This window comes from Rhamphochromis sp. 'chilingali' (assembly GCF_963969265.1).
Source record: "Rhamphochromis sp. 'chilingali' genome assembly, chromosome: 7".
NCBI classification, from domain to species: Eukaryota; Metazoa; Chordata; class Actinopteri; order Cichliformes; family Cichlidae; genus Rhamphochromis; species Rhamphochromis sp. 'chilingali'.
In genome coordinates this window covers 11,234,987-11,262,344 of record NC_137934.1, presented here as the reverse complement: position 1 = coordinate 11,262,344, position 27,358 = coordinate 11,234,987, and the positions used below count along the sequence as shown (strand labels likewise).

At 41.0% G+C, this 27,358-nt stretch overlaps 1 protein-coding gene and 1 long non-coding RNA gene across 5 annotated transcripts; one reads left to right on the top strand and one right to left on the bottom strand.

The window, feature by feature from the left end:
• Positions 1–536: 536 nt before the first annotated feature.
• nrf1 (nuclear respiratory factor 1) lies at positions 537–18,196 on the top strand. 4 transcript variants are annotated; one of them, XM_080886504.1, is made up of 12 exons: positions 537–664; positions 2,532–2,631; positions 2,796–2,940; positions 3,483–3,597; positions 3,732–3,858; positions 4,275–4,415; positions 7,167–7,325; positions 8,292–8,507; positions 8,616–8,714; positions 9,963–10,120; positions 11,834–11,955; positions 17,049–18,196. In XM_080886504.1, exons 2-12 carry the CDS (start codon positions 2,575–2,577, stop codon positions 17,207–17,209), a joined length of 1,500 nt encoding a protein of 499 aa, XP_080742630.1. In that variant the 5' UTR covers positions 537–664; positions 2,532–2,574; the 3' UTR covers positions 17,210–18,196. The 4 variants fall into 4 exon arrangements, with proteins under 4 accessions (XP_080742630.1, XP_080742631.1, XP_080742628.1 ...); XM_080886505.1 differs by having other exon boundaries at positions 2,532–2,643; positions 8,616–8,699; XM_080886502.1 differs by having other exon boundaries at positions 2,532–2,643.
• A 3,318-nt stretch (positions 18,197–21,514) lies between these two features.
• Positions 21,515–22,576, bottom strand: LOC308399635. The gene is made up of 3 exons (XR_013972222.1): positions 22,001–22,576; positions 21,793–21,886; positions 21,515–21,676 (listed from the first exon to the last, which is right to left on the bottom strand). It is a non-coding gene; the product is annotated as an uncharacterized lncRNA (long non-coding RNA).
• Between the last annotated feature and the right edge of the window lie 4,782 nt (positions 22,577–27,358).

Below are 27,358 nucleotides of genomic sequence, written 5' to 3'. Positions count from 1 at the left end.
TGGTTCGACAGGTCTTATGTGGCGTTCAATGAGTACAGGAAAAGTTAGTTTTCAGTGCAGAATCGTAAGCTATGGGCTTCATTGCAATGAAAAAAGGTCCGTGTTATATTAAACTGGACATTTAGTGACGTCCAGGTTTTCTAAACGTGGAAAATCAGCAAAAACTACTTAGTTTGATCTTTTATTTACTAAGATAAACTTTATGTTTCATATTTCCATACCCTCATTCATTTTTAATTACTTTTCCCTCTCCAAAAAACATAATAAAGGCTCTGAATATAGTACGTATTTATTTTCAACAGTTTTGTAGGGGTTCATTTAAAAAATCGAGAATTTAAAAACTGACATAATAAAAAGTGAAGGTATGTTTAATATTTATGTCAGGTTGACACATCGTCAATGAGTTGTTAACTAGAATCAGTTTAAAGAAAACAATGAAACAATGTCTACAAAGTATTTATGTGCACGTTTGTTATTGTAGTTTCAGTTCTTGTGTATTACTCTTACGGTTGCGCGGCAGGCACTTGAAAGCATCACTAGTGCAGCTCACTGTTGTGTGCGGTCTGTTAGTTGTGTTTGGTGCTGGCTCCCCTCTGTCCTCCATTAAAGCTCGGCTCCATCCCCGCTGTACGGCGCAGGCCCGAAGTAGCGCAGCCGCTCTGAGGTTAGTGCCCTACCGCGCAATCTCCATCTATTTCAGCCCCGGCGCAGCCGCATCATCGAACCCGGCAGCGTTGGGGTGAACGATGCAGATTGTTTAGATGTTGACTGGAGTCGGATTGTATTTTAAATCTGTTTTTGGGGGGAATCGTGATCTAGGCGCGTATCGACTTCAACCTCGGAGAGAGAAGAATAGCTGAGGATGAGCCCACAGGCCCGGGCCTGTTATGGCGTTATGTTTTTGTGTGATTTTTTTTGCGCGGGTTTCGTGCTAGCTGCTACATTACGATGGCTTTCATTGCGCCCTGTAATTGTTCTGTTTAGTGTCTGAACGTGGAAAATTGTTGGCAGAATTCGTGTTATTTTAGACGACCGGCTTTATACCGCCAAATGGTTAGCTAGGCAGCTAATTAGCTGAATGTAGGGCATTGCTAGCTTAGCTCAGTGAAGCAGTCGTTGACAGTAGACCGGCAGATCCGGCTAACTGTACATTACTGTCTGGCACGATCAATTCTTTATCCGGTCCTGTGCAAAATTAAGCTGGTTGCAGGTCACTAAATTGGTTACACATACACATTCTTGTGGAGTTGTGCGTTTCGTGCATCACTGGTCTCCTCAGTGTCTAGACTTCATGTACTGCAGCTGGCAATAAATATATTAGACTGAAATGAATGACCTGAATTTCAGTTGCATTTATTTATGTATTTTTTTTATTTTGGTGGGGGGCCAGTATTGACGTTCTTGTAGGCCACTGTAAAAGTTAAAACAGTGCGTGCAGATACATGATTATAAAACTATTCTATAAATCATCTTTGCACTGTATCAACGAAGCAGGTTATCTACATGAAACGGTCTCCTTTCATTTATTCATAAACCTTTTAACCCTGTAAGTTGATTGATTTGGAGTGAACATAAGCATTTGTGTGTGTGTTAGTGTGCAATATATGTTTATTTTTCCTCAGCCACACTACAGTGTAACTCCACATATTCACATATCCAGTTTTCCAAATTAATATGGAGTTTCCCATACTGTCAAAACAATTTTAAAGACCCTTTAGTTGGACATTAAATTGTGATTTGTATCTAAGTTGTGCTAAGCTATCTATTACTGGGTGGAATGCACATCTTCCAAATTCATCACCTGTAACACCTAACATAAGTGCCCTCTATGGGCAGAGTGAAAGTGGTACAGTCAGACAAGAGTGAAAAAAATGAAACGTTCTTTTCAGACAATACTCTTCCAAATGAAATTCCCTATTAATGCAGTATGACGTCCTCTGGAGGCAGAGCGGCAGTGGTGCACTAAGCACAAACACAAAGACACCATAGCATCTATCTTCATCAGACAGCTCTCCCTGTAAAAATAAATGACAGTGGCAGCTGTGCATGGTCACAGTTTTGTCTGAAATTTTGTAACACTTCCAAATTCTTGTTGCATATGAATTCATTTTAGTGTATAAATAAATATCAGCATATTGTCTTGTTAAGATAACATATCAGTTAACATATCGTGGCTCAAGAGTTGGGAGTTCGCCTTGTAATCGGAAGGTTGCCGGTTCGAGCCCCGGCTTGGACAGTCTCGGTCGTTGTGTCCTTGGGCAAGACACTTCACCCGTTGCCTACTGGTGGTGGTCAGAGGGCCCGGTGGCGCCAGTGTTCGGCAGCCTCGCCTCTGTCAGTGCGCCCCAGGGTGGCTGTGGCTACATTGTAGCTTGCCATCACCAGTGTGTGAATGTGTGTGTGAATGGGTGGATGACAGGTTGTGTAAAGCGCTTTGGGGTCCTTAGGGACTAGAAAAGCGCTATACAAATACAGGCCATTTACCATTTAAATTTGATGTGCTTTGATCACTTCCCTCTTTCTTTCCTCAGTAACTGTACTGTGGACCTAGCTGTGTAGACCAGCTGGCTGATAATGGATGAGCACTCCGTTCACCAGACAGAGCACATGACCACCATTGAGGCTAGCGCTGTCAGTCAGCAGGTGCATTTACAAACATAATAAATGGTGTAAATTAGAAACAAATTTACTGATATTAATCACTCATCTTGTTAAATTACCGACCCAGATCAGAAATCTCAACACCCCACTAAAGTGCAAGTCCCAGGTTCATTCATTCATTGATTCGTGTATAGGTACATGTGACCACCTTGACTGACACATCCATGATGAGCGCTGAGGAAGACTCGACCTCCTCGCCAGATGACGATCCATATGATGACACAGACATCCTCAACTCGGCTGGCACTGATGAGGTCACAGCTCACCTGGCTGCTGCAGGTGAGTCTAAACTCTGTGCTGTTTCCAGAGTGTGTTAGTTGGGTCTGATCAAAGTTACAAGCAGAAGTGCTTCACGACCTGTAGACTTATGTTGATAATTGTTATTAAGGTTGCAAAGTTTGTGGCAAATTAGACGGTCAACTCCTTACAACAGACCATTTTTTGTTTATTTTTTTATTCTTCTTAGCAGCTATGATTAATTATACAAGCCTGGTAAATCCCATAATGCCATAATTTAAGCAAAATGCTTTCAATTGAGCAACAGGTGGCGCCAGTGGATTAGTTGTGTAGGCAGCGTTGCCTTTGTCAAGCCTCTGCCATGTTTGTTTTTTTTTCCATCTTTATCCCTGAAAGTTGACATGATTTGAAATTAAATCGGTGAAATGCTATTTCATGTCTTTTTAAAAACATATTTTATATTTAAAAAAAGAGAACAATAAACAGTAACAACCACATGGGCTTTAAAAGCTCAAATCAGAGAAGGAAAATACTTTGTCTCTTTTTACCTTTGGTAAAATCTCTCCTCCTCCTCTTTCTTTCAGGGCCAGTGGGTATGGCAGCTGCTGCTGCTGTAGCAACTGGGAAGAAAAGAAAAAGGCCTCATATCTTTGAATCCAACCCTTCCATCCGTAAGAGACAGCAGACTCGTCTGCTCAGGTGGATCTAATAGCTTTTCTGACAGCAGCTACGGTGACCAAAATATCCCTCGCTCAGCTCCTAGGGTAGAATTGTTGTTGTGCTTTGTAGCTTTTAATCTGAACACAGAAGTAAAGGATGGTGTTTGTTAACAGGAAACTGCGAGCCACGTTGGATGAGTACACCACTAGAGTGGGCCAACAAGCCATAGTGTTGTGCATCTCCCCCTCCAAACCCAACCCTGTGTTCAAGGTGTTTGGTGCTGCTCCTCTGGAGAATGTGGTAAGTCTTATAAATAGAGCAGGTAGAAAGCATTAGTTTGTAACACAGTGAAACTTACCATCACACCAAACCTCAGTGTTCTCCTTCATTTATTTCAGTGAAGCCCTCTCAGTCATATGCAGTGTTTCCCTTGTCATAAGTATACACTGCATGTTAGATAAACTGAATCTGCTTTACATCTTTCTTCCTAAAAACTATTTGTGTATTAAAAATACTCATAATTTTATAGCTAATAATAATTTATTAAAGGCCATATTGATTTTGTCTTAATAACATAACCAAAAAAAAGGCATGTAGTTACTTATCTTTGACCAGGTATCTACTAGCAAATGTTTTCTTCAGTGATTTATTTAAACCTGCTATCACTCTTAAAAGCTCAGGCTGACACACTGTGATGTATCTTTCATGGATACTAGGTAAGAAAGTATAAGAGCATGTTGTTGGAGGACCTGGAGAACGCCCTGGCTGAACATGCCCCTGCAGGTGGAGAACTCGCCTCAGAGCTGCCCCCGCTCACAATTGATGGCATCCCCGTCTCTGTGGATAAGATGACCCAGGTAAGGCTTACTGCGGATTTATTCTTTAGTGGGGAATCTACGCCGTAGCTACGTCTTAACTGCAAACTCGAATTTATCAGTGAGAGAATAACAATCATCATGTCAATTTAAAGGACAATAAAATCAATATAGGAATTGCCAGCAACAACCTCAGCCACTTACATGTATGCTGTAGGCTCTACAAAGTTTCCCCGCAGAAATCTAAATAAGGCCTTCTCTCTATTCTCTAGAAGTGCTAAAGTTTACTCGCTTTTTCCTTTGTACAAATTCACTAATACACACACACACTACTCCCAGCAGAGGGCACCAGCCGCTAACAAACCAGGAAGTTTAAACTATGTCTTCTAACTAGTGAGAGGAAGAGCTTAGCTAACTACATGTAGCAAGGTCAAATGCTTATTTGTAGGTGTGTTGTCCACTAGCTCATTTTTGATGTTTTTGATTAATCTATTCAGCAGTCATGCATTTATTCTCATCCTGAAGAGCAGCATCACCATTAAAATAAACTCTAATCTGAGAAAAAGCTAATCCTTCTCTTTGATAAGCAGAGCAGCCATTGTAGGCCGTTCATCGTAGCGTTAGTACCACTGGCAGGCCTGAATTTTCTTTTCAGCCCAGGGGAGCATGGCTTGTTTACTCCGCCGTCCCAGTGCTGCTGACGCATTCTCTAGATCATCGTCACAGTAGGCAGCATGACAGTGGCCCTCAGAGACGATCCACAACCCTCGGCGCGCGTTAGCCAATCCCAGTGCCGGATGAATCCTTGGAGGCCAGGTGTTAGTTGGAGCTTGTTTTTCTGGAAGTAGTAGGATGAGATTATCGCGAGTAACCTGTTGCCTCACTCAATTTCGACAAGCCGGGTGGAAAGGTGTGGGGTGGGTGTTTTTACAGATATGTGTGTGCTGCGCGTTGGAAACAGGAAGTTGTTTAGTCCTTCTGGGAAAAGCTAGTAAACCTTGGCCAAGGAATGAGATGAGAGGAAGCTAATTTAGTAGAGACACCCAGTTCGTATCAGAAACATGTCTTCTAAAAGGATATCTGCAGTAGAATTTTATACAGCTGAAGAAATCCCAAATGAGGTTAAGCAGAGGCCCTAGTCTGTCAGATATATGGAGCATCTGTAGCAGGTGATCCCACGACTAGCTTGAGCTCATAATTACCCCCTTGCCTTGTTAGGTTCAGGAACCCAGCAACATAACAGCCTTCCTGAAGTCTGATTGGACCACTGCTTGGAGGATTAGGATTGGGGTGGGGTGGTGGGTGCGAGGGCAACATGCCACTTAACTCGCTAGCCACTGTAATTTGGCCATCTGGCCTTGCACAGATACATCCACATACGTCGCCATCATCGCAGGTGTAAATGGGAGAATAATTTTCCTACAAGGCTTTTTCGCAGGTTAATGCAGGTTGCTGAGCTAGTGTTGGCTCTGGTGGAGCTCCATTACGTGGAGGGTTTGTTGTTCGAAAGCTGGCGCGAAGCACCGACACTCAATTTTCTATCAAGATCCATTTTCTCATATCTGTTTGCGTGATGCACTGAGGAGCTGTGTGACTGTGAGTTAGAAAAGGGGGGCCTAACGGGGAGGAGGGAGGGATTTATTTCTCCCGGAACCAAATTTAGCTTGTGATGTCAAGGCAGGCGGACGCTGCAGTGCCTCATTGTGCAATATAATCCCCCGGTGATGCTTGCATATTACCGGGACGCCGAGGACACTGGCACTAAACCCCCACCTCGGCATGTCAGTGAGTGTAAGCGCGCGCCTGCTCGGGCTCTGTCGACATGATGGGCAGTGCGTATGCGTGCCACTCACTACTGCACATGAAGTATGCATACAGACGATCGATAACAAGCAAATCAGATGAGATTAAGAACGTCATCCGCTCGCTTTTTCACCTTGTCAGGCAGCTGTTATTCAAGTTTAGAAATTAGATGCACCATAAAGCTCGGATTTTTAGCTTTTAGCGCAACAACATTTTCACCAGCTGGTCACCTGCAAAATCAGCACTTTTTACTTCATTGTAAGATATTCCAAAACGGTGGACAAGCACTTGATAAATGGACTGATTCTTACATCTATACAACATGCCACATTCACGTTTCTTCTAAGCTTTTAGTGCTTCCTAACAAACATTCACACTCTGATGGATGCATCGGAGAGCAACTTGGGGTTAGTATCTTGCCCAAGGATCCTTGGCATACAAACTGGAGGAGCCAGGGATTGAACCACTAACCTTCCGATCAGTAGGTGACCTGCTCTACCTCCTGAGCTACAGCCACCCCATCTTGATACCGTCTTGATAGAGTCTGTTGACAATAAAGAAATAAGTCTGTACAGTGCACCTATTAGCACAGAGTTAATGCAGTGCCCTTGTTTGACAGTCAATTTTAATTTTTAACAATACTGACTGTCTCGTCCTTGTTAATACCTCTGCTCAGTGTCCTGGAGCCTTTGTTGGAACAGGCTGTCTGTTGGATCACCTCTGATGTGCTCGCAGTGTCTGTCTGATACGTCAGGCTGGAGCCATAGCCATAGATTGGTCTGTTAGTAAACCTGACCCCATTGTTCTCCTTTTAGAAGGTCTGTTTCTATTTTCAGGCCTTGACCACCTCAGCACATGCTGCAGGTACCTAATGCACGCCTCTCGCAGCCTGCTCAAGGGCGTGTATGCCCTGCAGCTTTGCACATTATATTTCTGTCTATATAATCTGTTTTTTCCATGCATTTTTTTTCCTCTTTTATTTTCCTTTAGGCACAGCTGCGAGCATTTATCCCAGAGATGTTGAAGTACTCAACAGGCAGAGGGAAGCCTGGCTGGGGTAAAGAGAGCTGCAAGCCAGTGTGGTGGCCCGACGACATCCCCTGGGCCAACGTTCGCAGTGATGTGCGCACAGAGGAGCAGAAACAGAGAGTAAGACAAACACTAGTATAACGTGATATTTTGCTGGGAAAGAGTACAAGGTTGTAAGTGCACAAAATGAATGTAGCTTGTGAGTACAGATCACTCAACAACAAAAGATTTTTATAGATCCGAAAGTGACAACAAACTAAACAGATGTTGTATTGTCCACCCATGAGAAAGATTCTTTTTACACAGTGTTTTAATCCTGTTCTGTTACATTAGCTAGTTCTGTTTGGTGGTGTCTAAAGATCCAGAGCTCTTGCCTTTGCAAGAGTCACCTGCCACGTGTAATTCAGTGACAGTGATAACAGTCCTTAAAGACATAGTTGATGGCATTTTGGGAAATGCCCATATTTGGTTAACTTAGAACAGTAGTTCTAACTACTAAGCCATCCTAGACAACTTTAGGATTTGGATCATTGCTTCCTTAGTGACACAAGTCGCTTTAAGATAGATTGGTGTCATATGATGTAACATACCAGAGAAAGACGCAAAGATACCATATGAAGGAGTAAAAGATACAGTAAGCTTGTTTTATTAGCATACATACAGCAGAATATAGTAGTAAATTGTTTTGCAGACCTCAAGGAAAATTGCTACAACTCATGAATCAACACTTTAAATATGAAGCTACAGCTAATGCACACCTTTGAAGCTCATTATTTTTTCCTCTTAATATAGCATGAGAAGAACAGGCTTTAGAGGTGCTGGTAAGCCAAGTCTATGCACTTTTAGTAGAACCAGCACAGCTGTTAACACCTTTTCTGTCATTTATTTTGTGTTTTCTGTGTATCTTCTGAGATAGCTTTAGAGCAAAGGAAACAGGCGCATGTCTATTCATTATTACGGTTTAATTTAATCCCATTGTACATAATTCATATTTATCATCTGATTATATTAAGAGATGTACCATGCCTTAGAGTCATCAGTCTTAAGAATTTTTGCTGACATTAAATTGTGTCTGTACTTCCTCAGGTCTCTTGGACGCAGGCGTTGCGAACCATAGTGAAGAACTGCTATAAGCAGCATGGCCGTGAGGATCTATTATATGCTTTTGAAGACCAGCAGGTAACCACGGCAACCACCACCCAGCACCACCTGACCACTGCACAAAGTATCGCTCACCTTGTGCCCTCACAAACCGTGGTACAGACCATCAACAATCCAGATGGAACAGTCTCGCTTATCCAGGTGCGTTTTATTCACTGCATGGCTTTTATACTCCTGAGTGGGAGTTTTTGCCCTTCTTGTTGTTTTTTACAGAGCCTAATGCACTTGGTGGAAATGTATTGTTTTCAGGTCGGTACAGGACACACAGTTGCCACTCTTGCGGATGCGTCGGAGCTGCCTGGTGTGACAGTTGCACAAGTTAACTACTCAACGGTAACTGAGGGAGAGGTAACACCCACATGCGTTCAAACGTGCCTAGAAATCGTTCTTTTATCAAAAACCATACTGAAACACATTAAGTTATTTACTGCACACATAGCCTCTTAAAAATGCACTCTATTTAATACCACAAAATCAAAACTAAAGCCACAAGTCCATCAATCTAATACCGGCAATATTTGCTCAGTCTCATTACCTCGTTGCTAATGTTCATCTACACTTATGGTCAGAAGTGTAAATCCACACAGGGCCAAATGTATACATGCAGGCTCATATATATTACATATATCCAACTAATATTTGGTAGCTTAGCATATTGCACCTTGACCAGACCATTTTGCTTACCATTGCAAGCTTCTGGCATTAGACGTGGCTGGATATTTAACACTCTTCTTGTTCATTTAAATTGGTTAGTGGTCCAAAAGCTTTCAGTAGGGTTGAGGTTGGGCCATTACAAAAGCTTTATGTCGTCAGCCTGTTTTCTGCACTCTAAAATTAGTTTTGATGTATCATTTCCCTGTTAGAAAACCTGTGTCGAAGTTTGAACTGTTCTGATTTAAAGAACTTGGAGGTAGTCTTATTTATTCGATCCACATTGTGTAATGTACAAGTACCACTGATTACCAAATAGCACTAGCGCATGATGCTACCACCATCATGCTTGACAGTGACGCTGGTGTTCCAGCAGTTTCCAGCTCATGGCAGGCTTGAGCGTTGGTGGTTCCTGGGTTCTTTCTGAATATCCCAAACAATTGCCTCTCATCAGGGGGGACAGTTTGGGTGTTCTTCCAAGTTGGCAAAGGGGTGAAAATCAGAAAAACTTGTTCTCGCATAAAACTATTTGAACTGATGAAATCTTTAGTTATTTAGAAATGGCTCCAAGGGATCTTCCCAATTTGTGGAAATCTACAATTTTCCTTTTTAAGATTTTCACTGAGTTACTTGGAGTATTGGTCATTTCTACCAGCTGTAGTTAAATAATGAACACTAGCAAGAATTAATTGGCCTCGTCAAGTTAAAACACATTGTTGAACCTTCAACAAATCCTGTTAGTGTGTTGTGAGCGTATGTTCATATTTTGGCCTGTGTGTATAATTTTGACCCTGTGTGGAACAGAGAAAATGTAAATTATGTTTGCTATATAATCGTTTAATCCTAGTAAAAGAACAGCTCGAAGAAGAAGCCTAAAATTACCATGACACTCATGCTTCTGATAAGTGTATGTAAACTTAAGTATATACTTTGTTTTTCCTCCAGGTGGAACCAAGCTGGGCCACCCTGCAGGGCGGGGAGATGACAATCCAAACGACTCAAGCTTCAGAGGCCACGCAGGCAGTGGCATCCCTAGCTGAAGCTGCTGTCGCTGCTAGCCAAGAGATTCAGCCCGGAGCCACTGTTACAATGGCACTGAACAGGTGATTCTGACAGAGCTGAATATTATGTTATGTGATTTCCTGAGATATTATAATAGGTCTCTAACCTATTATAAAGGGGTGCACGCAGTGTAAACGGTCCAGGTACAAGGACAGGACTAAAAAATGCAAACTTAGATCTGGAGAAACTTTGCTCAAGACAACTTTTAAAAAGATTAAAAAAAAATTACAAAATAGTCTGTTGTAATAGTAGCTAACATCCCTATGTTGTTAAGCCTAAGCCTACAAATGTGTTAACAGAGAAGAAAGTTTTGGTGCTGTCACCAGAAAATACCAGAACCTTTTAAACAAAAAAAATGTTATTATCATGTCAAGTTTTAATTTCACTGAGAGAAAAAAAACACTAACAAGTATAAAAAATGTCATAAATGCACAGGCAGCTATAAGCAGCTGGCAAATGACAAATGTGTCAGAACAGGTTACTGGATTCCCTGGAGATACTTTTTGTCCTGTTTCAGCATCTAAATAATTAGCTTGTACCCTTTTATACCAGCAGCATGCACGGTGTAGAACCATTAAACCAGTTGTTAGGCACATATTTCACGTTCTAACAGCTCTTACCTGCTGATATGCAGGTAAGAGCAGATTAAAATAGCTGCATTTGAGATGTTGTGAGTATAAATACACAGCATTACATCTCTACTTCATTTAGGCTGCTGTGTTAGAAAAAGAAAAAAATGTTTTCAGTCCTATTATAGTCACAAATTAAAGTTCCTGTAGGATAACAACAGAAGCAGGTTAATAGTTTGTTGTAGGCTTCGGTCGCAGTTAAAAGAAGCTAACCCTTGGCTACCCACTTCCTGAATAACATTTTTTTCAGCAGTTTGTTTCTGAAGTCAGTCACCTAGATACTGCCATGTTAGAATTTTTTTTCACTGCAGTCCTGTCCTGGCAATCATTTCAGATGTGTATGGGTATGTCCCACTGGGGCTTGTTACCTGCACCCACCTGAGACCCCCTCCTTCTCATTTCCCCTCCCTTCCTGCTGTTTACCTGAGCTGAGCTACTCTGGGCTCTCCACTCTGCCGTCTCTGGAACATTTTGTGTCTGTTTTCCAGCTACAGATGAGGTGCAGAGCCTCTTATCCTCACTGTTTTCCTTCTGTGCAATTAAATATTACCTGAGATGCAAGATTTATTAGCCATAGTCAAAAACCCCAGCAAGCTTAAACATCCAATCTAAATTCACATATTAAACAATGAAACAACGCACAAAAAAACGGTGTCGTTTCTGGTACACTTGATTGCATCATCAAGAATCTGTTGTCTCAGCTCTCGCATTTCCTCTTCCTTTCTTTCTGTCTCTCTACATTTCTGCCTCAAGCCTGATTATCATAAAGCTGCGAAACTGGTGTGCTAATAAGCTAGTAGTAATTCTGCTGCATAGATCCAGTATATAAAATTGCTTTATTAGACCCATAGCACCTGTCCTTTGGAGTGATGTGACCGATTCTCTGTAAGTCCAGACTAGAAAAGCCTCTTATAGCTCATGTATTCCTGCGTCTTCACCCCACATCTCTCTAATAACCCTTGGCTCTCTGAGCAGACTCTGCGTGAGAGAGCTTTTGGGCTTTGTACCAGGAGATTGCATCTTCAAGCCTAATTTCTTGTTTGTGTGTGTTTTAATTTGAAATTGCATGTACAGAAATATGGGGTTTTTTTTACATATAGTGCACTTGTGATTTGTGTGTTACAGTGAGGCAGCAGCTCACGCTGTAGCGACGCTGGCAGAAGCCACACTACAAGGCGGAGGTCAAATTGTCCTGGCAGAGACGGCAGCTGCTGTTGGGGCGCTGGCAGGGGTTCAAGATGCCACAGGTACCCAATTATCAGAAATACAGCAAACACTGAAGCAACATAAAATAAAATACACCTCAAATTACAGCAATTACATAATTATAAAAAAAGTCAAGTGTTTTTTTGGTATGCAGCATTAAACTGTACAGACAATGAAGGTCTGAAAAGTCATAGTTATTACCTCACTACTGCATTGCCTGCAATCACAGGTACATTAGTAACATTATCAAACAATCAAACAGTGGTAGTTTATATATAAACTATGTTATCTATATTGGCGACCACATAAATCAATTTATCTATATTATTTACGAGGACCCCAAAGATTAGATTACCGCTCTCTGGAATGACTCCAGCCTTGCCAATATATTTCCTCAGGTGCCCTGCAGTCCAACCATCAAGTTTAAAGTAGGTCTGATTAATGGTTGTCACGAAAAGTGCAAAACAGACGCACACATACAGAGATTCTTTCATTTATCAGAAGATAGTCTGATATTCTGTTGTTAGCCGGCATAAGTGGCACCCAATGTGATCGTCTGCTGTTGTAGCCCACATGTTGTGCAATCAAAGATGCTCTTCTGCATACCTTGGTTGCAGCGAGTGGTTATTTGACTTACTGCTGCTTTCCTGTCACCTTGAAGTAATCTGGCTTTCTCTTCTGACCTCTGGCATCAAAAAAGTATTTTACTCAGAACTGCTGCTTGCTCGTTATAGAGATGGTTGTGTGGGAAAATCCCAGTAGATCAGCAGCATATATGACACCCACAGCCTTACGACACTCAAAGTCACTTTCTTTTTCATTCTTATGCTAAATTTCAACTTTAGCAAGTAATCTTGACCATGTTTACATGCCTGATTACATTGAGTTGCTTGCCACGGGTGGCAAGCAACGGAGTGTGAATGAGTGTGAATGTTGATTAATTTGCACTTTAGTTTAGAAGTGCTTGTATGAGTGGGTGTGAATGGGTGAATGAGGTATGTTGTATACAGCGCTTTAAGTACTCTGGGAGAGTAGAAAAGCGCTATATAAGAATCAGTCCATTTACCATATAATTGGCTGATTAGATATTAGTATTTTTGACCAGTGGAACAGCACCTTGAGGTGACTGTTGTTGTGATTTGGCACTATATTAAAATTAATAAGATAAAATTGAATCGAATCTAAATTGAATTGGAACAGGTGTGCCTAATGAAATGGCAAGTTTTGACGTTAAAAAAATTCTCTTGGTAGACTTTCATGGACAAACGGTAAGGAATGAGGAATATTTTTCTAAAATGTGTTTTCTATGTGTACTTTACAATAGAATAAAAAAAATTAATCAGTAAATGTGTGCAATTACATTTTACCCATTGGTGTTTGTGTGCGCTCCCCAGCCAATGGCCTTTCTAATTAGCCTCACTAAGTGTAAGCTTCCCACCCATAGAACAACTGCGAGGCCTCTGAGCCCCCACATTGTAATCTGCTCTGTGCTGATGTGACAGATGGTGTGTATTTATGTGTGCATCTTGTCCCTTCTTTTAATGACACGTTATTAGAGGTTCACCCTCCGTAAATGCATAGTGCAAACGCTGCTATTGCCATGTGTCTGCTGGGACTAGGCTAGTTTGCAGTGACAGCCTTCCCTCTTTGCTCAATAGCACTGACAACAATTTCGTGGATATGTTCCGTCAGTAGCCTCAAGGCTAAACATGGGGCTAATGTTTCATAAGCAATAACATTTTGCCAAAGCTGCATCCTGAGTATTTATTGTTGTTGAACAATTTGATTCACTGGTTAATTTAAACGAATCGGGATATTGAATTGGGAAACCTTTTGTAGCCTGCAAGCTGTCAATCTTTTACTTATTATGTCATCTGATCAGTACAATACACATATTACACACACACAAACATGGACCAACACACAATGTACACTAGTCCAGGGGCATGAAGAGGTCCCTCTTGTGCCCTCCTTAAGAGCTTTGATCCACTCCATTATCAGTCCATAGTCTAATCACTTGACCAGCTGTCAGCAGACACCCCCAAGCTCTGTTGCTATATTTATATAGATATAGATATATATACATATATGTGTGTGTGTGTGCCCATGGAATTTCTGTTTAAATCACAGTACGAATCAGACTTGTGTTAGTGGGAGTTTTAGAAACCAATGGAATCAGTTTGGTTCTGTAGCAGGCAAAGCTGGGAGACATGGTGTGTTTAATGGTTAAAAGGCTATAACAATTGCCAGGCTGTTGACTACAAAACAATTGTATCCATTACCTCATGTTGCCAAACTATTTTAGAAAACCAAATAACATCATCATGAAAGTTTCCTGTTAAAACATTGAGCAAATGCAAAAATAGGTGCTACGTCTGCATTCATATCCTATAATGGGGATTCACCTTATTCAAATCTAACATCTGCAGGCTTTGTTTATTTATTTATTTGGCATGTTGCTTCCTAAACCACGAAGAGCCATTTGGCTGTAATAGCTCACTCAAACATCTAACGGAGCTGCCAAATCCAGCCCTTCTCGCAACTATTGACCTTCGCTAATCACTGTAGTGCTACACAGCAGAGAAGACTGGTGTTTGAAGTGCACCAGCCAGGTTACACTGCTGATTGACTTGTGTAGTAACCCTACACCAGGGGTCGGCAACCTGCGGCTCTTTAGTCCTTATAGTGCGGCTCCACGTGGTTTGGGGAAATAAATTAGAAGTATTTAGCTGAAGTGTATTTTATTTATGTTAGTTGTTTTTTTTAACTTGTAGTTCCAAATTGGAAGATTATTGTGATATTGAAATATAAAAATAAAATTATATTTTATTATTTTGTTCATCGCTCAAAATAAGTGTGGCAATAGCGGAAGCCGGTGTACTCGCCGAAACGCCGTGCATATATCGAGACTTTCAACCCAAGGTAGGCTAGTTATGGATCTTCGGATCCACATTGTCAGCAGCTGTTCTCCACCATGAACTATGTTATAAACAAACACCGCTCACGCCTCACAGATGGCAACTTACAGTCCTGCGTAAAGATGAAAGTACAGCCCCGATTTGCAGACGCTGTGCGCAGAGGTTCAGGAGCATAAATCCCATTGTAAACATATCAAGGCAGACCCGACGATGTTTCCATGAACATGCTTTTCAGCATCTCTTTATTGACCACTTTTCACACACGGTTGCTGTACGCATACAGCCGGCTGTAGCTTTTCAGCTCACAGCCCGACATATACCAACAACAGCATAGATAGCGCAGACATTAAGGCGGCGAGACGTGATTGTGGGTGCCGCTCACGTGCATCCGCCTCCCCTGCAGCGGCGCTGCAGACCACGCCCCGCCACACACATTAACCTGGTAAAATACATATTTAGGCAGAATTTTTCATCTTTTAGCAGCATAGTGCTTTTTTCCAATTATTTTTTTAAAAGTCAGGTCAAGGCTCCAAAAGCCCAAAGGCGATATGAGGGTGGCGGCTCACAACAGTTTTTGTTTGCTACTTGGATCATTTTAGTTCAGCTAGGTGTCTTTCCTTTTGTTATATTTCTTTAAGTGTTCAAAATGTGTTAATTACATAAATAAAATGTAATTTTCTCTGTAGCACTTCATGGATTTAAGCAACACACCTTAGTTGTTTACACAAAGCATAAAGGTAAAAAACAATATATACAGTGTTATCTTCATTTTAGATGTCAAAAAGTATTTGTGGCTCCAGTGTTTTCTTCTGCGTGGAAACTGGGTCCAAATGGCTCTTTGGGTGTTAAAGGTTGCTGACCCCTGCCTTACACTGACAAAGACACATATATAAACACGGCTATACAAGGCATGACCCTTCATCTCTAAGTAACAATGTTCGAGTGGCACTTCAATTACAGATTGCACTTCATCCCAGGTCTATGTTGCTGTGCCAGGCCAAAGCCACGCTCCCTATAAGGTTTCCTTCATAATAACTGTTAGAACAGCTTAACACTGTCACAAATAAGTGTCAAGAGGGGTGAGCAAGAGGCCACAAAGAGGACCAACAATTACGACCTTACCTGGCAGCAGAGTTCCATTTTTATTATTGAATGAATTGTTTTCTTATTTTGTTCAAAATGTTATTTATTCTCAGTTACAATTATATCCACCCTTGTTTCATCTGGGTTATGTGTTTTAAGTGATTCATTTGTAATGTGGACTGGTTGCCTGTAACATCCAGCATCTAAGCTTGCAGTAATGGGAGTGGGTATGAGCCACTGCCATCCCCTATGCTGACCTTCTTGCCTGCCTGTGACACTGTGACAGCTTGCAGGGTGGGGCAGAGCACCACGTGACTGCAGCAGTAATCCCTGCAGGCAGAGACGCACAAACGGAGCTGGGAATGGGGGAAGTAAGCCGAGGACGTTCAGTTGGGTCATTGTTCAGAAATGCCTTCTCTGTAACATGTCTGCCTCCTGTCACCAACAACTACCTGGAGTTGATGGGTTCCCAAAGGCCCGTGTAAAACATAAAATCCGTCAACAGGATTTCCTCTAGCAAGAGAATGTAAAAGCAGAATTTCTTAGCAGAAGAGCTGACAACCTGTGGGGTTGAAAAACAAAACCAAATAAACTGTGGATCCAGAAAAAGGACCACTTTGGGCCATCTCAAAAACGGAGTCAGTCCCTTAGAGACTCCCATGTGAAAATCCCCAACTTCACAGCAATCTAACAATGCAATCTGCATTCACAAACACATTTTTAACACTAATTCATGTCTGCAAACCTAGATGGAAATGCATGGAGGGTACTTTGGGTTCAACATCTTGCCCATGGATACTTCTGCATACAGGTGCAGGAGCTGGGTATTGAGTCACCAACCTAATGAATACTAGACAACCCGCTCTAAATGAGCCAGCATCTAAATGAGCCACCATAAACAAAAACAAGATTTCTGAGGACAGTAGAATAGAATTGGGTAACCAGTGAGGAGTATAAGATCTTCAAATGTCTAATAGGTTTATTTAAAAAAGGTACCTGTGTCCACCTGTGAATGATTTCCCTGTAATATTAACATACCTGTGACCTAAGTACGCAGTTTAAACTAATAAAAAATGTATTAGTGATGCTGGTGCTGCATGTTTAAGTCCAACTTGTCCTCTTCTTTCCTTTAGGTTTGGTCCAGATTCCAGTCAGCATGTACCAGACGGTAGTCACCAGCCTTGCCCAGGGTAACCGGCCCGTCCAGGTTGCAATGGCGCCTGTCGCCACACGCATAGATAACACTGTCACACTGGACGGCCAGGCAGTGGAGGTCGTAACCCTGGAGCAGTGACCTTGGAAGGAGCAGAAAGCACTGATTGGCCACCTAGGAGATTTGTTTATCTGTTCTGTTTTCCGAGACATCATGCTGTGTACAATGTCAAATATATTTTTAAATGTGCATCTACAGGGGAAGTGTGTTATCAATGCATTGTGTTTACTATGTAAAGAGATTGCGTTTGTTGGTGTATTTTTCCCATTTAGCGTTGTTTTTTTGGTTGTTTTTTGGGGGTTTTTTTAGCTCTGTGAAGTTGAGTATTTAGTATTTATTTCTTTACAATTAACCTTTGCTTAAAACAAAGATGAACCAAAAAGCTTGGGAGGAAAGCCACCCCTGTTTCACTGAGTGTGTCTCTTGTCTTTGTTTGGGGTTTTTCACTATATTGTCCATGCTCAACTGTTTCTGTTATTAGGATGACGAATTCAGTGCCATAGTCGGAAAGTCACTCCTGTGTTTCGCCATATTCACAATTGCTGTTCCCACCTCAACTCACTAATTCTCTCACTGTACAACACAGCATCTGAGATGCAGACACTCCTAGAAAGTCTTGCCCTGTTGGGTTTTTTTCCCCTTTTTTTGTTCTACTGTAATCCAAGTACATGCCAAAATTTTGCAAAGACTCAGGATAACTTTCTTTTTTTTAACTGTTGGATGGCGGAGAGGACTTACTGACGCAGTCTTTTTGTCCACCAAATTTTTTTTTCATTTTTTTCCTAGTGCATGGATTCGAGGAGGCAACCATGTTATTTGCAACATGAACTCCTTTGTATGTCACGCAGGACTCGGTGGTCTCCATCACTTTGTATGCCACAGGAAGCTGGTCATACTTGGACAGAAGCTGCACTATTTGTGATCCACGAAAGGATTTGCCACACGAAAAAACCATGCTTGCCGAGAATCAACTCTGTTTGATGAAGGTGTAACAGTTGGTGTGACTTTCACCAAAATTGTGTATTTGGGAAAAAATGAAGTCCAATAAAATGGCTGCTGTTCACCATTCATCCAGTTTCTCGGGTATTATTATACTCTTGATCCAAAAGCCTAACAATTAGTGGATTTTGTCATATTAACATCAAACATACATGTGAAAAGTCAGCTCTATAAAACCTTTTTGGCATCTGCAGGTTGGTTTTGTGATATCCTACAGCAGGAGTGTCCAACTCCAGTCCTCGACAGCTGCTGTCCTGCAGCTTTTAGATGCATCCTTGCTCCAACACAGCTGAATCAAATGATTGTATCGCCTCTTCAGCATGCCATCAACTTTGGTAAAGGTCTGATAACAAGTCATTCATTTGATTCAGTATAGTTTATACTTCAAATTCTGAAGATAGCCATAAAAAATGACTAATAATACATGTAAAGCCAAAGTTAAATGTGCTTTTCAGTGTTACGATGCTCACTTTTGCCTTTGTATATCAGTGAGAGATCATATCCCTAATATGGCAATCTCAGACATAGCTCCACCCACTTGCTTTCCAAGTTATCTGTATGCCAGAGACAGAATCAGAAAAGAGTTGGCTTAAAGGGAAGGTGGCCTTAAAATAGAGACACTAAAACACCAAAATATTTCTGTGAATCACACGGGAAAAAAAACATGGATTTGAAAATGATCATATTCAGCATATAATTTGTTTAGGGCAGACTTTTAAAGATTTACGATGACCTTACAGCCTCATTCCTTCTACCTTTATCTGAGAAATACCACATTTCTCCACCTTTTACCCGTAATGGTGCACTTGCCAGAAAGCCCAATAACCTCCACACTCTCCTCTATAGCACCCCCCACCTTTCCCGTGACAGACATGGCCCTTGATTACATCATAAGCTGCCCGAAACCTCTGCTTTAAAGCCTGGGATTTGTGAGCAGGGCCCTTCTGTTGCAGAGCAGAACAGAGAGAGAAGCGTTCGGGCCTTAATCTATCAGGCGTCAGTGTATATCCCGCTCTTCCTCCAGATTAAAGCCGAACCAGGTTGCATTCACAGATGAAAAAGACCTTATTTTTCTTCTTCTTTTTTTAAACTATATACTCCCTTCTGGGATTTTTCGATTGGACCCCTTAATAAGGTCAAGTGTATTGTGTGCATCTGTGTGGGCAAGAGAAATGGTAATTTTCCATGTAAGTCTCTATATAATGGTGCAGTCATACACTGCGTGACATGTATGCAAACTGTCACTGCAGATTAGAGGTTTTATTAGCACGCGTTCTTTCTCGCTAAGTCTCTCCCTTCTTTATTTCTTGATCACTCTGCAGTATCCATCCATAAAGTGCGTTTCATCTTTTTAAATTTGTGATCAAAGTAGTAACAAAATAGCACAAGATAAAAGCCTCGGGATAGCTGTCACCAATTTTACCCACTGCATCATATAATGCTGGCGCTTCACCTAAAAATGTATTCTTTATTCTATTTAAAGTTGATAATGGAGTTTTTGAGAGTTTCATTTCAAAATAAGAGCTCAAATATCTGATAATAATATATGTTTTTAACTTCCAGCAAAATGTTGCTTTATTTATTTGACCTCTCCTCTCAAAAGGAGTTTACTATGAATAATTTTAAATACTGTAAAACCTCATTTTGTTGGCTAGAATGCCTCGGCTGTAAAGTCTCTTACATTAGTAGAAGAAAAAGACGCTTGCAGAATAGTTTAGCAGAACTCAAATATGCCATATACAGGCAATATTAGTTAGACACTACATTTCCATAACATTAACCCATTTACATTACATGCCTGTTAAATAACTGAATCCCTTTTTCCACATGAAGAGGTAACATAGGTATCTTATTCAAAAACAAGCTTTTCAGATTCATAAATTACTAAGTAGTTTGACTTAAATTACCACTTTGATTTGACTTGTTTTTGTAAACCTGGTTTTATGTTTTGGTAATTCTGATTTAAATGTAGTAAAAGTTGGTGGCTTTGTGTCATCTGGTCCTTTTTTTGAAGGCTCCTATCCTTCCTATGTGAAATGTGTTTAACTCCCTGATGAAGGTTTGTACATGACTGTGCCATGAGAATAAACATCCTAAATAACCTAAATAACTGTAGACCTCATTCTTCTGGATGAATGAACACCTGTTAGGTGGTTACATCACCTGCATTTGTACCAAGTGCTTCATATGAGAAGTTCGACTGCTGCACGGAGGTACTGCAGACATCATGGTGCACCACACTGCAGTGCACACTTTCAAACTTCAGATAGATCATCTGACATAAAATCAAACCAAAATCTAGGCAACTAGGTTTCAGTGTGAGTGCCTGCGCTCCATCCTGGAGGTGATAATAATAATAATGGATTGGATTTATATAGCTGATATGATATGTTTAGTGGTGGAAAAGCTCTCAAAAGAGAAGAGGCAGCGATATTGATTCTCCCCCGCCGGCAGACTAGGCTGCAGCACGAGCTTCAGTGGCCCAGCTCCACAGGGGGCACTGCAGGGTGTGAAGGGAGGGGTTGGTCATTCTTGTTGCCTGGAGTCGTGCAAGCAGACTCTGGGGCAGAGCTTTAATCTCTACTAATCGTTTCTTAATACATGCATCCCAGGCCCTATGCCCGTGTATGCATGCACACACACATATGGGCAAACTACTTGCAGTCCAAGCCCCCGCTTGCTCTAACAAGACATAATCTCTTACCGCTCGCCCATAGGGCTGGACCACAACTTGAGAATGCATCTCTCATCAAGTCGATGAACTCAGTAACCTGCCTTTGAGGTGCTCCTTAGGGCAGGGAACCCTGCTTTTGAGCTATGCATGCCCCTCTAGTGTAAAATGGAAACTTTTCTAATCTGTGGAAATGTAATCAATTCACTCTAAATCAATTTAAATTTAGATCTAGGCGTCTTGCCGACATGTTGCTGATGAAGCGTCTTCCCCCATAATGTAGTCTAATAGTCTAATAATGGCCTCCTCACCTTCCCGGCTCACACCTCTGTCCACCTTCAACCCAGACACTGCGTAAGAACGATGATAATCTCATTTCACTAATGCTCAGTAGCCTGCATTAGAACACAGGCGAAGCACTGTCTCAGCTCAACTCTACCCACCCAGGAAACTGTGTGTGTGTGTGTGTGTGTGTGTGTGTGTGTGTGTGTGTGTGTGTGTGTGTGTGTGTGTGTGTGTGTGTGTAACAGAAAAAGAGAGAGAGAAATAGAGAAAGGGGCCAGGGGGGCTGTGGGATAGAGGGGGCACTGAAAAATGCGGTGTAACCTGAGCTGCTCGGTCCATCTGGAGAAGGCCTTGAATTGACAAGGGTTATCCCTCAATGCACTTTGCTGCAAAGAAGATCGGTAGACGGAGTCTGACACAATGGATCGGTCTTTTAAAAGTATTTATTTGCATTACACACAAGCAAATATGAATGCTAGATAAACAACGACGCATTTCAGTGATGAGTCAGCAGGTGTGCACACACAATTAAGAACATGTCAAATCCTTAGATTCATGCCCAGACGGTTAGGCGTTATACGTGCGTGATATATCTGTAACACGAGACAAAAAGTGCAGTTAACCTGAATCAGTTGCCCAGAAAATATCAGCCAGAGCTGAGATCCTTTATGTCAAGTAATATGTGTATCGCCACAATCTAAGCACTTACCCATTCTCTGTTTTAATGGCCAATCAGCACAAAAAGCAAAAGAGCCTCTGCAAAGGTCCACTGATGACATCCACGTAGATCAAATATAGCTAGCCTGCAGGCAAACAATACAAATCATATTAGCTAAAGCTGAAGTGTAGGCTATAAAGCAGGATTTAAGCAAAGGCAGATAAAGAGGTTTTAATCCCCAGATCCCCCTGTCACCTACATTAGCAGACCCTGACCCAGATATATGAAGCTCAGTATGGAGCTTGTTTTTTGCGCCAAACTGTCAATGGGCTGTTACAGCAAACCAAACTAACATTTGAAAGACTGCCTTACTCTCCACCCTTTCCATTTGGGGAAGGGAGGGAGGAGGGGAAAAGGCTGCACTGAAAAGAGAAGGGTAAGATGACACCGCACGGTTTGCCAATTATGCCATGGAGCTAAGAGAGGAACCCCCTGATGGCTGGCTGAAGGCGGAGGAGCTGAACCTGTAGACATAAAGTGGAGCACTGCAGAGCTGCACTCATTTGTCCACTTGTCAAAGACTGACTGATGAACCATTATTTTAATTACATTATCTTCATGGAACAAACTGCGAAGTATCAGTTTCTCCATTAAAAATCATGTTTGTCATCATTATTGTTTATTCTCCTGTCCCCACGCCCCAAATTAGTTAGTTTAGCCTACATCAGAAAAAAAAATTGATTCTGAAAATCTCTGCTTCTTCTTTTTCCTCTGATCTAAACTTGTCCAAATGAAATAGTAAGCTGAATATATGTTTTGTTGTCCAAGTACTCAATCCGCCACTACATGTTTGAACAATTATGCGGTAAAACTGTCAGCCCGATCTTGCAAAGTGGAGAACAAGGTAATACTTTAGGATGCAGTGCTAGACTTTTTCATTGATTGCATTCAAATATCTTGTTTCAAGAAAACACTTACATTGATTTTTTTCCTTCTTGTTTTTAGAGGTGAAACCGTCTCCCAAAGCTAAAAATTGATTTCTACTTGTCCTGCCTCCTGCACGTCATCTTTTCTGAATTAAAGAAGCCAAACACTTCGGGAGTTTTATCTAGATCCTGATTGTTCTTTAAAATTGCTCGTAAAAAAGTTTATACCAAGTCACTGGAGCTTTGAGGCCAGGGTGTGCAGGGGAGGAACAGAGTCTCACCCCACCCTTCACCACCGTCAGCCACTCACTCATTGACTTAAATGAGCTTCAGATGCTTCTCTGCTTGGGGCTATTTTTTGTCTCCGTATTGTTCTCAGCTGGTGGATGCTCTCAGGCAGTAGTTGGCAAGTCTAGAACCACCGGATCCATCTACCTCACCAGTGTGAGTTCTACCATTGCCAAACACCACCTGATAGCTGTAGGGCCTCTTCTTACAAATGAGCCATAAACATGGTTGAAGCCACTAAGACGAGATGGCATTTAACTGAAGCTGAAAAGCATAGAAAGAAGTGTTATTTTTAAACCAAAAATAACAATGAAACGATGTGAAGAATAAGCTGGCTATTTCATAGCCCTGCTCTGCTGATATCATCCTCCGGGGTCGTGGTTTAAGACAGACTAGAACAGAAGTGTCAGCTCCATATCCGCCAAAATACATGAAGCCAAAGGTACAGCAAGGAGAATTCAGAGTTCAATCATCAGCACATTTTAAATAATAAATACCAAATGTATCAATCCACAATTGTGCAAAAGCGATGGAAGTCTGTCTTGTCCTATATTGGCACTACACATAATTGCTCAAAGTATATATACAGAAGCAAAAATGTGCTAGTGCCAAAATGGGCAAAGAAGAGGAGTGGCTGGGGCATCCAAATGCAAGCAGTTGTTGTTATAGAGACACCTAAGGACAGAAAGATGCTGAAGCAAGATGAGCGCAGCACAGCTCATGCAACCGCACCAGAGTCATTACATCACATTCACCCCACCCACAAGCACAAGAGAGAGGAGCCACAGAAAGTAAGCCGCGATAGACGGGCATCGTCATCAAGTGGTTCTTTCTCTGCTCTGTTTATGGCCCTATGGTAATTCACTGATAGTGAGCTCTCACAGTGAATTCTACCAGTGCCATACACAGAACAGGAGTCATTGTCACCCCAACACCAAGGGACAGTCATCAAAACTATGCAAACTAGACCACCAACCCACAAGAGCAGAGCAGATGCAACAGCCTGGAGAGAGAGTGCGAGAGAAGAGAAAGAGAAATGAGAGCAAGTGAAGAAATTATTTTAGAACAGCCACAGCCTTCAATATGTCCGTAGTGTTGCAGTGACGCAGCTTAGCTCAAGACTGACTGCACTGCAGTGGACTGATCCACACACTGAGTAACAGGTCAAAGCCACTGTGCCTCAATGTGAGCAACTAAATATAAGTCCAGTCAATCCTACGAGTGAGCAAACACCCTCTTCTACCTGTTCCCGTCTAATCACCTGTACTCCCGCTTTTAGATTTCTAGGAACAGAGAGCTAACCCTGACAGCATACGCACCTGATAATTACATATAAATAAGCAGGTTATGCAGTTATAAAGCAACTATTAATGTTTTTTTGGTAAGTCGGATTTTATGTTGTTGCTTATAACATATCTAGAGGACATTTTACAAGGTTTCGTGCAATACTAACCCTGAATCTCAACATCTTACCCACACACAATCAAGCCAAACAAAACGCTTGATGGATTTTGCTCTCTTTAATTTTTTTACTAAACAGTCAAGCAATTAATATTTGGGAGTGAAAGTCCAAGATTTTTCAGGAACAGGCGCTGTTTTTTATTCACACAGAACTGGATAACACTGACAAAATACATTAGCCACTGCTTTTTTGCTAAGACCAAACAAGGAAACATGTATGCACTTCACTGATCAGTTATCAAACCCACCGATGTCTTAAACTTAGGTTTGGCACATAAATGACCCTTACGTGGATTGATCAGTAATCCCTTTACATCCTGGCTCCTGCCCTCCCCCTACACAATCAACCTGCTCAAAGTGTGACACCTTTAACAAACCTCTTCATTTACTTGCTGTATTTGTGTTGAGGTGCATCAGTTATGTTATAACGACCCATTCATTTTAACCCTTGTATGGTGTTCGGGTCTGTGAGACCCGTGTTCAGTTTTTTTCAAAAGAAAAATGTAACAATTAATTATTTTTTCACGTGTAAATGTGTTGTGTCTTTCCACTCACTCCACTTGATTATAACTGATTTATTTATAACATTTTATATAAAAGAAAAACGAGAAGCACATTAATTCATAAATGTGATCTAACAAAGGTAAAGGGAAAAAATTAACCATGTTTGCTGTTCATATGTCTTGTAATTGGGATGAAGTAAACATCTGTTGAGTAATTTAACATAAAATTGTTTGATAGTGTTAATTTGGAAAGCCAAAACTCTAGCGGGTCCACCAGACCCATGAACACTGGCTGAGTAACAAAAATACGAACACCACACAAGGGTTAATCTTTAAAATCTGTGATAAAATAAAAGTTTTCATCATTGTTGTTGTTGTTGTCAAGAGTTTACATGTAACTAGTATGAGTACAGGTAAAAGCTGGCTTGCAGGTTTTGTGTCAGTGAAATGAAAATAAGGATAAATTCACATATCGTGTGGTGTATCTGTGATTTGAGTCTGAGCTTTAAAAACAACAAATCCCAGTCAGACTGTAGTCAGACTAAGATATCAGCAATGAAGCAACTCAACTAATTCAAAATGTCTGTCAAATAAATATGCAAGGCTTCCCTTACAAAAATATACACAAACAACTGAGCCTATTTCTCTTTTCTTTCACATCGAAATAATAAATAAAAGGGTTTAAATCACGATACTGCAGCTGAATCATAACCTTCAAACCATCTCCTGACCTTGGATATGTTGTCAAAAGAATCTTTGCGCCACAGATAATCCGAATCAGAGAGAAGCTAGCTGTCCTCAGCGCTGTCCTGGCAGGGCCCAGACGCCCCACCCTTGGTTCAGCCATTAGCTTCCCTCACCCTGGGCCCTGCAGTGCGCGGAGCTCCCATTGATTCCAGCGATCAAACCATGTACTAAGTGATTCTTCAGACGCCCAAATGGCTCCCTGAGCTAGACTCCCATTGCCATTTCCTGGAGAAATCAATACCACTAAAAAGCCAAGTCCGGAAAAAAGAAGAAGAAGAAGACCCTGTGTCCTTTAAAGGTTTGCCCGTGTTTTTCCATACCTTAATTAGTTAAGAAAGGAGCTTCATGAGATTTTAGTAAGGTGTTTTTAAATGAGAGCCTCTTACTCATGGAAGTAGAACAGAGAAAAACAAGGACAGTATTTCTGAATGAAAATGAAATCAGAGAAAACATTACTTATATAATTTTGTTCAATAATTTATTCAATTTGTTCAATAATTTAAGACATGGAAACCTGCTCTTGTTAGCGATAAATGTAGGTTTATCTGGGAAATAAAAAACAATTTAAAAAGCCATCTTGTTTTGATGTGTAATGAAGACCAACTGTCAAAGGGAAAAAAACATATGTGAGGTTTGTACATTTGCAATAATTATGTAGCTTTTCTCACAGACAATTTCCTGATGTCGTCTTTGACAGCTTAATTTAAACCTAAACATGGCGCTATAGTTACATTTCATGAATTCAAACATAGGCCAACTTATTAAAAATCCAAGATTACATGAGAATATTACCTGAAATGATGTAACACGTCCAAAGGGATGTTTAGGAAGCACTCATAATTCCCTTTCATCGTGATTAGACACGCTGTATATTTTTGAAATGTTAACACTGCAAAGTCCGGACTTCCTTTTCTTTCTGTCATCGTTAATTTAACCTCAAAGCTGCTCCAAAGCCCCTTGTTAATCGCATTTGTCTGAATAGGGAGTCTACAAGTCCTCAACTTCACGGTTATTTCAGGAGGATTTATCACTCCTCTAAGTCCTGCAGCAAGATCTAAATTCAGTCTTATGACCTGAAACACACAAAAATCTACTTCAAGTCACATCTAAGTACTTATATTTTTTTTACGTTTATATTTAGGGACCCCTCCCAACCCCCAACCCCCCCCCCCTTTTTTTTTGGCCTGATTAGGAATACTGTCCTGTTTCATAACACCACACACCCTGTATACAATCCTAATTACCCTCAGTGTACAGGGATTTTAAAAAATGGGAAAGAAAAGAAAAGAAAAGGAGAAAAAAAATGTCAACATACCCAATTCAGTATTAATCCGCAGGATTAGGTTGAGGTCTTCACTGTATTCTCTTGGTATTGGACGGAAATAGAAGCAGGTGCAACGTGATTACATACCACAAAGCTCGAGCATCACCGAAAATAAAAAAGAGCCTATTTAATTATCACAACTGCATTAAATTGAACATTTATTTAAATAATATTTTATCAAAATTATATATATATATATATATATATATATATATATATATATATATATATATATATATATATATATATATATATACACACACATTTCGCATTTCTGCTATTTAGTCTATTTCATATTAATTTCGACCACGTTTAACGGACTATTTGTGCGGATTTTTTTAACCCTCACGCCAGAAGAGGTTAAACAA

What these genes read in the sequence shown, in the direction of transcription:
- nrf1 (XM_080886502.1), top strand. Translation starts at nt 2,575, where the DNA reads ATGGATGAGCACTCCGTTCACCAGACAGAGCACATGACCACCATTGAG. An exon ending in CAGAGGAGCAGAAACAGAGA is followed by an intron (nt 7,326 to 8,291) that starts GTAAGACAAACA and finishes GTACTTCCTCAG; the next exon opens with GTCTCTTGGACGCAGGCGTT. An exon ending in CAACGGTAACTGAGGGAGAG is followed by an intron (nt 8,715 to 9,962) that starts GTAACACCCACA and finishes TTTTTCCTCCAG; the next exon opens with GTGGAACCAAGCTGGGCCAC.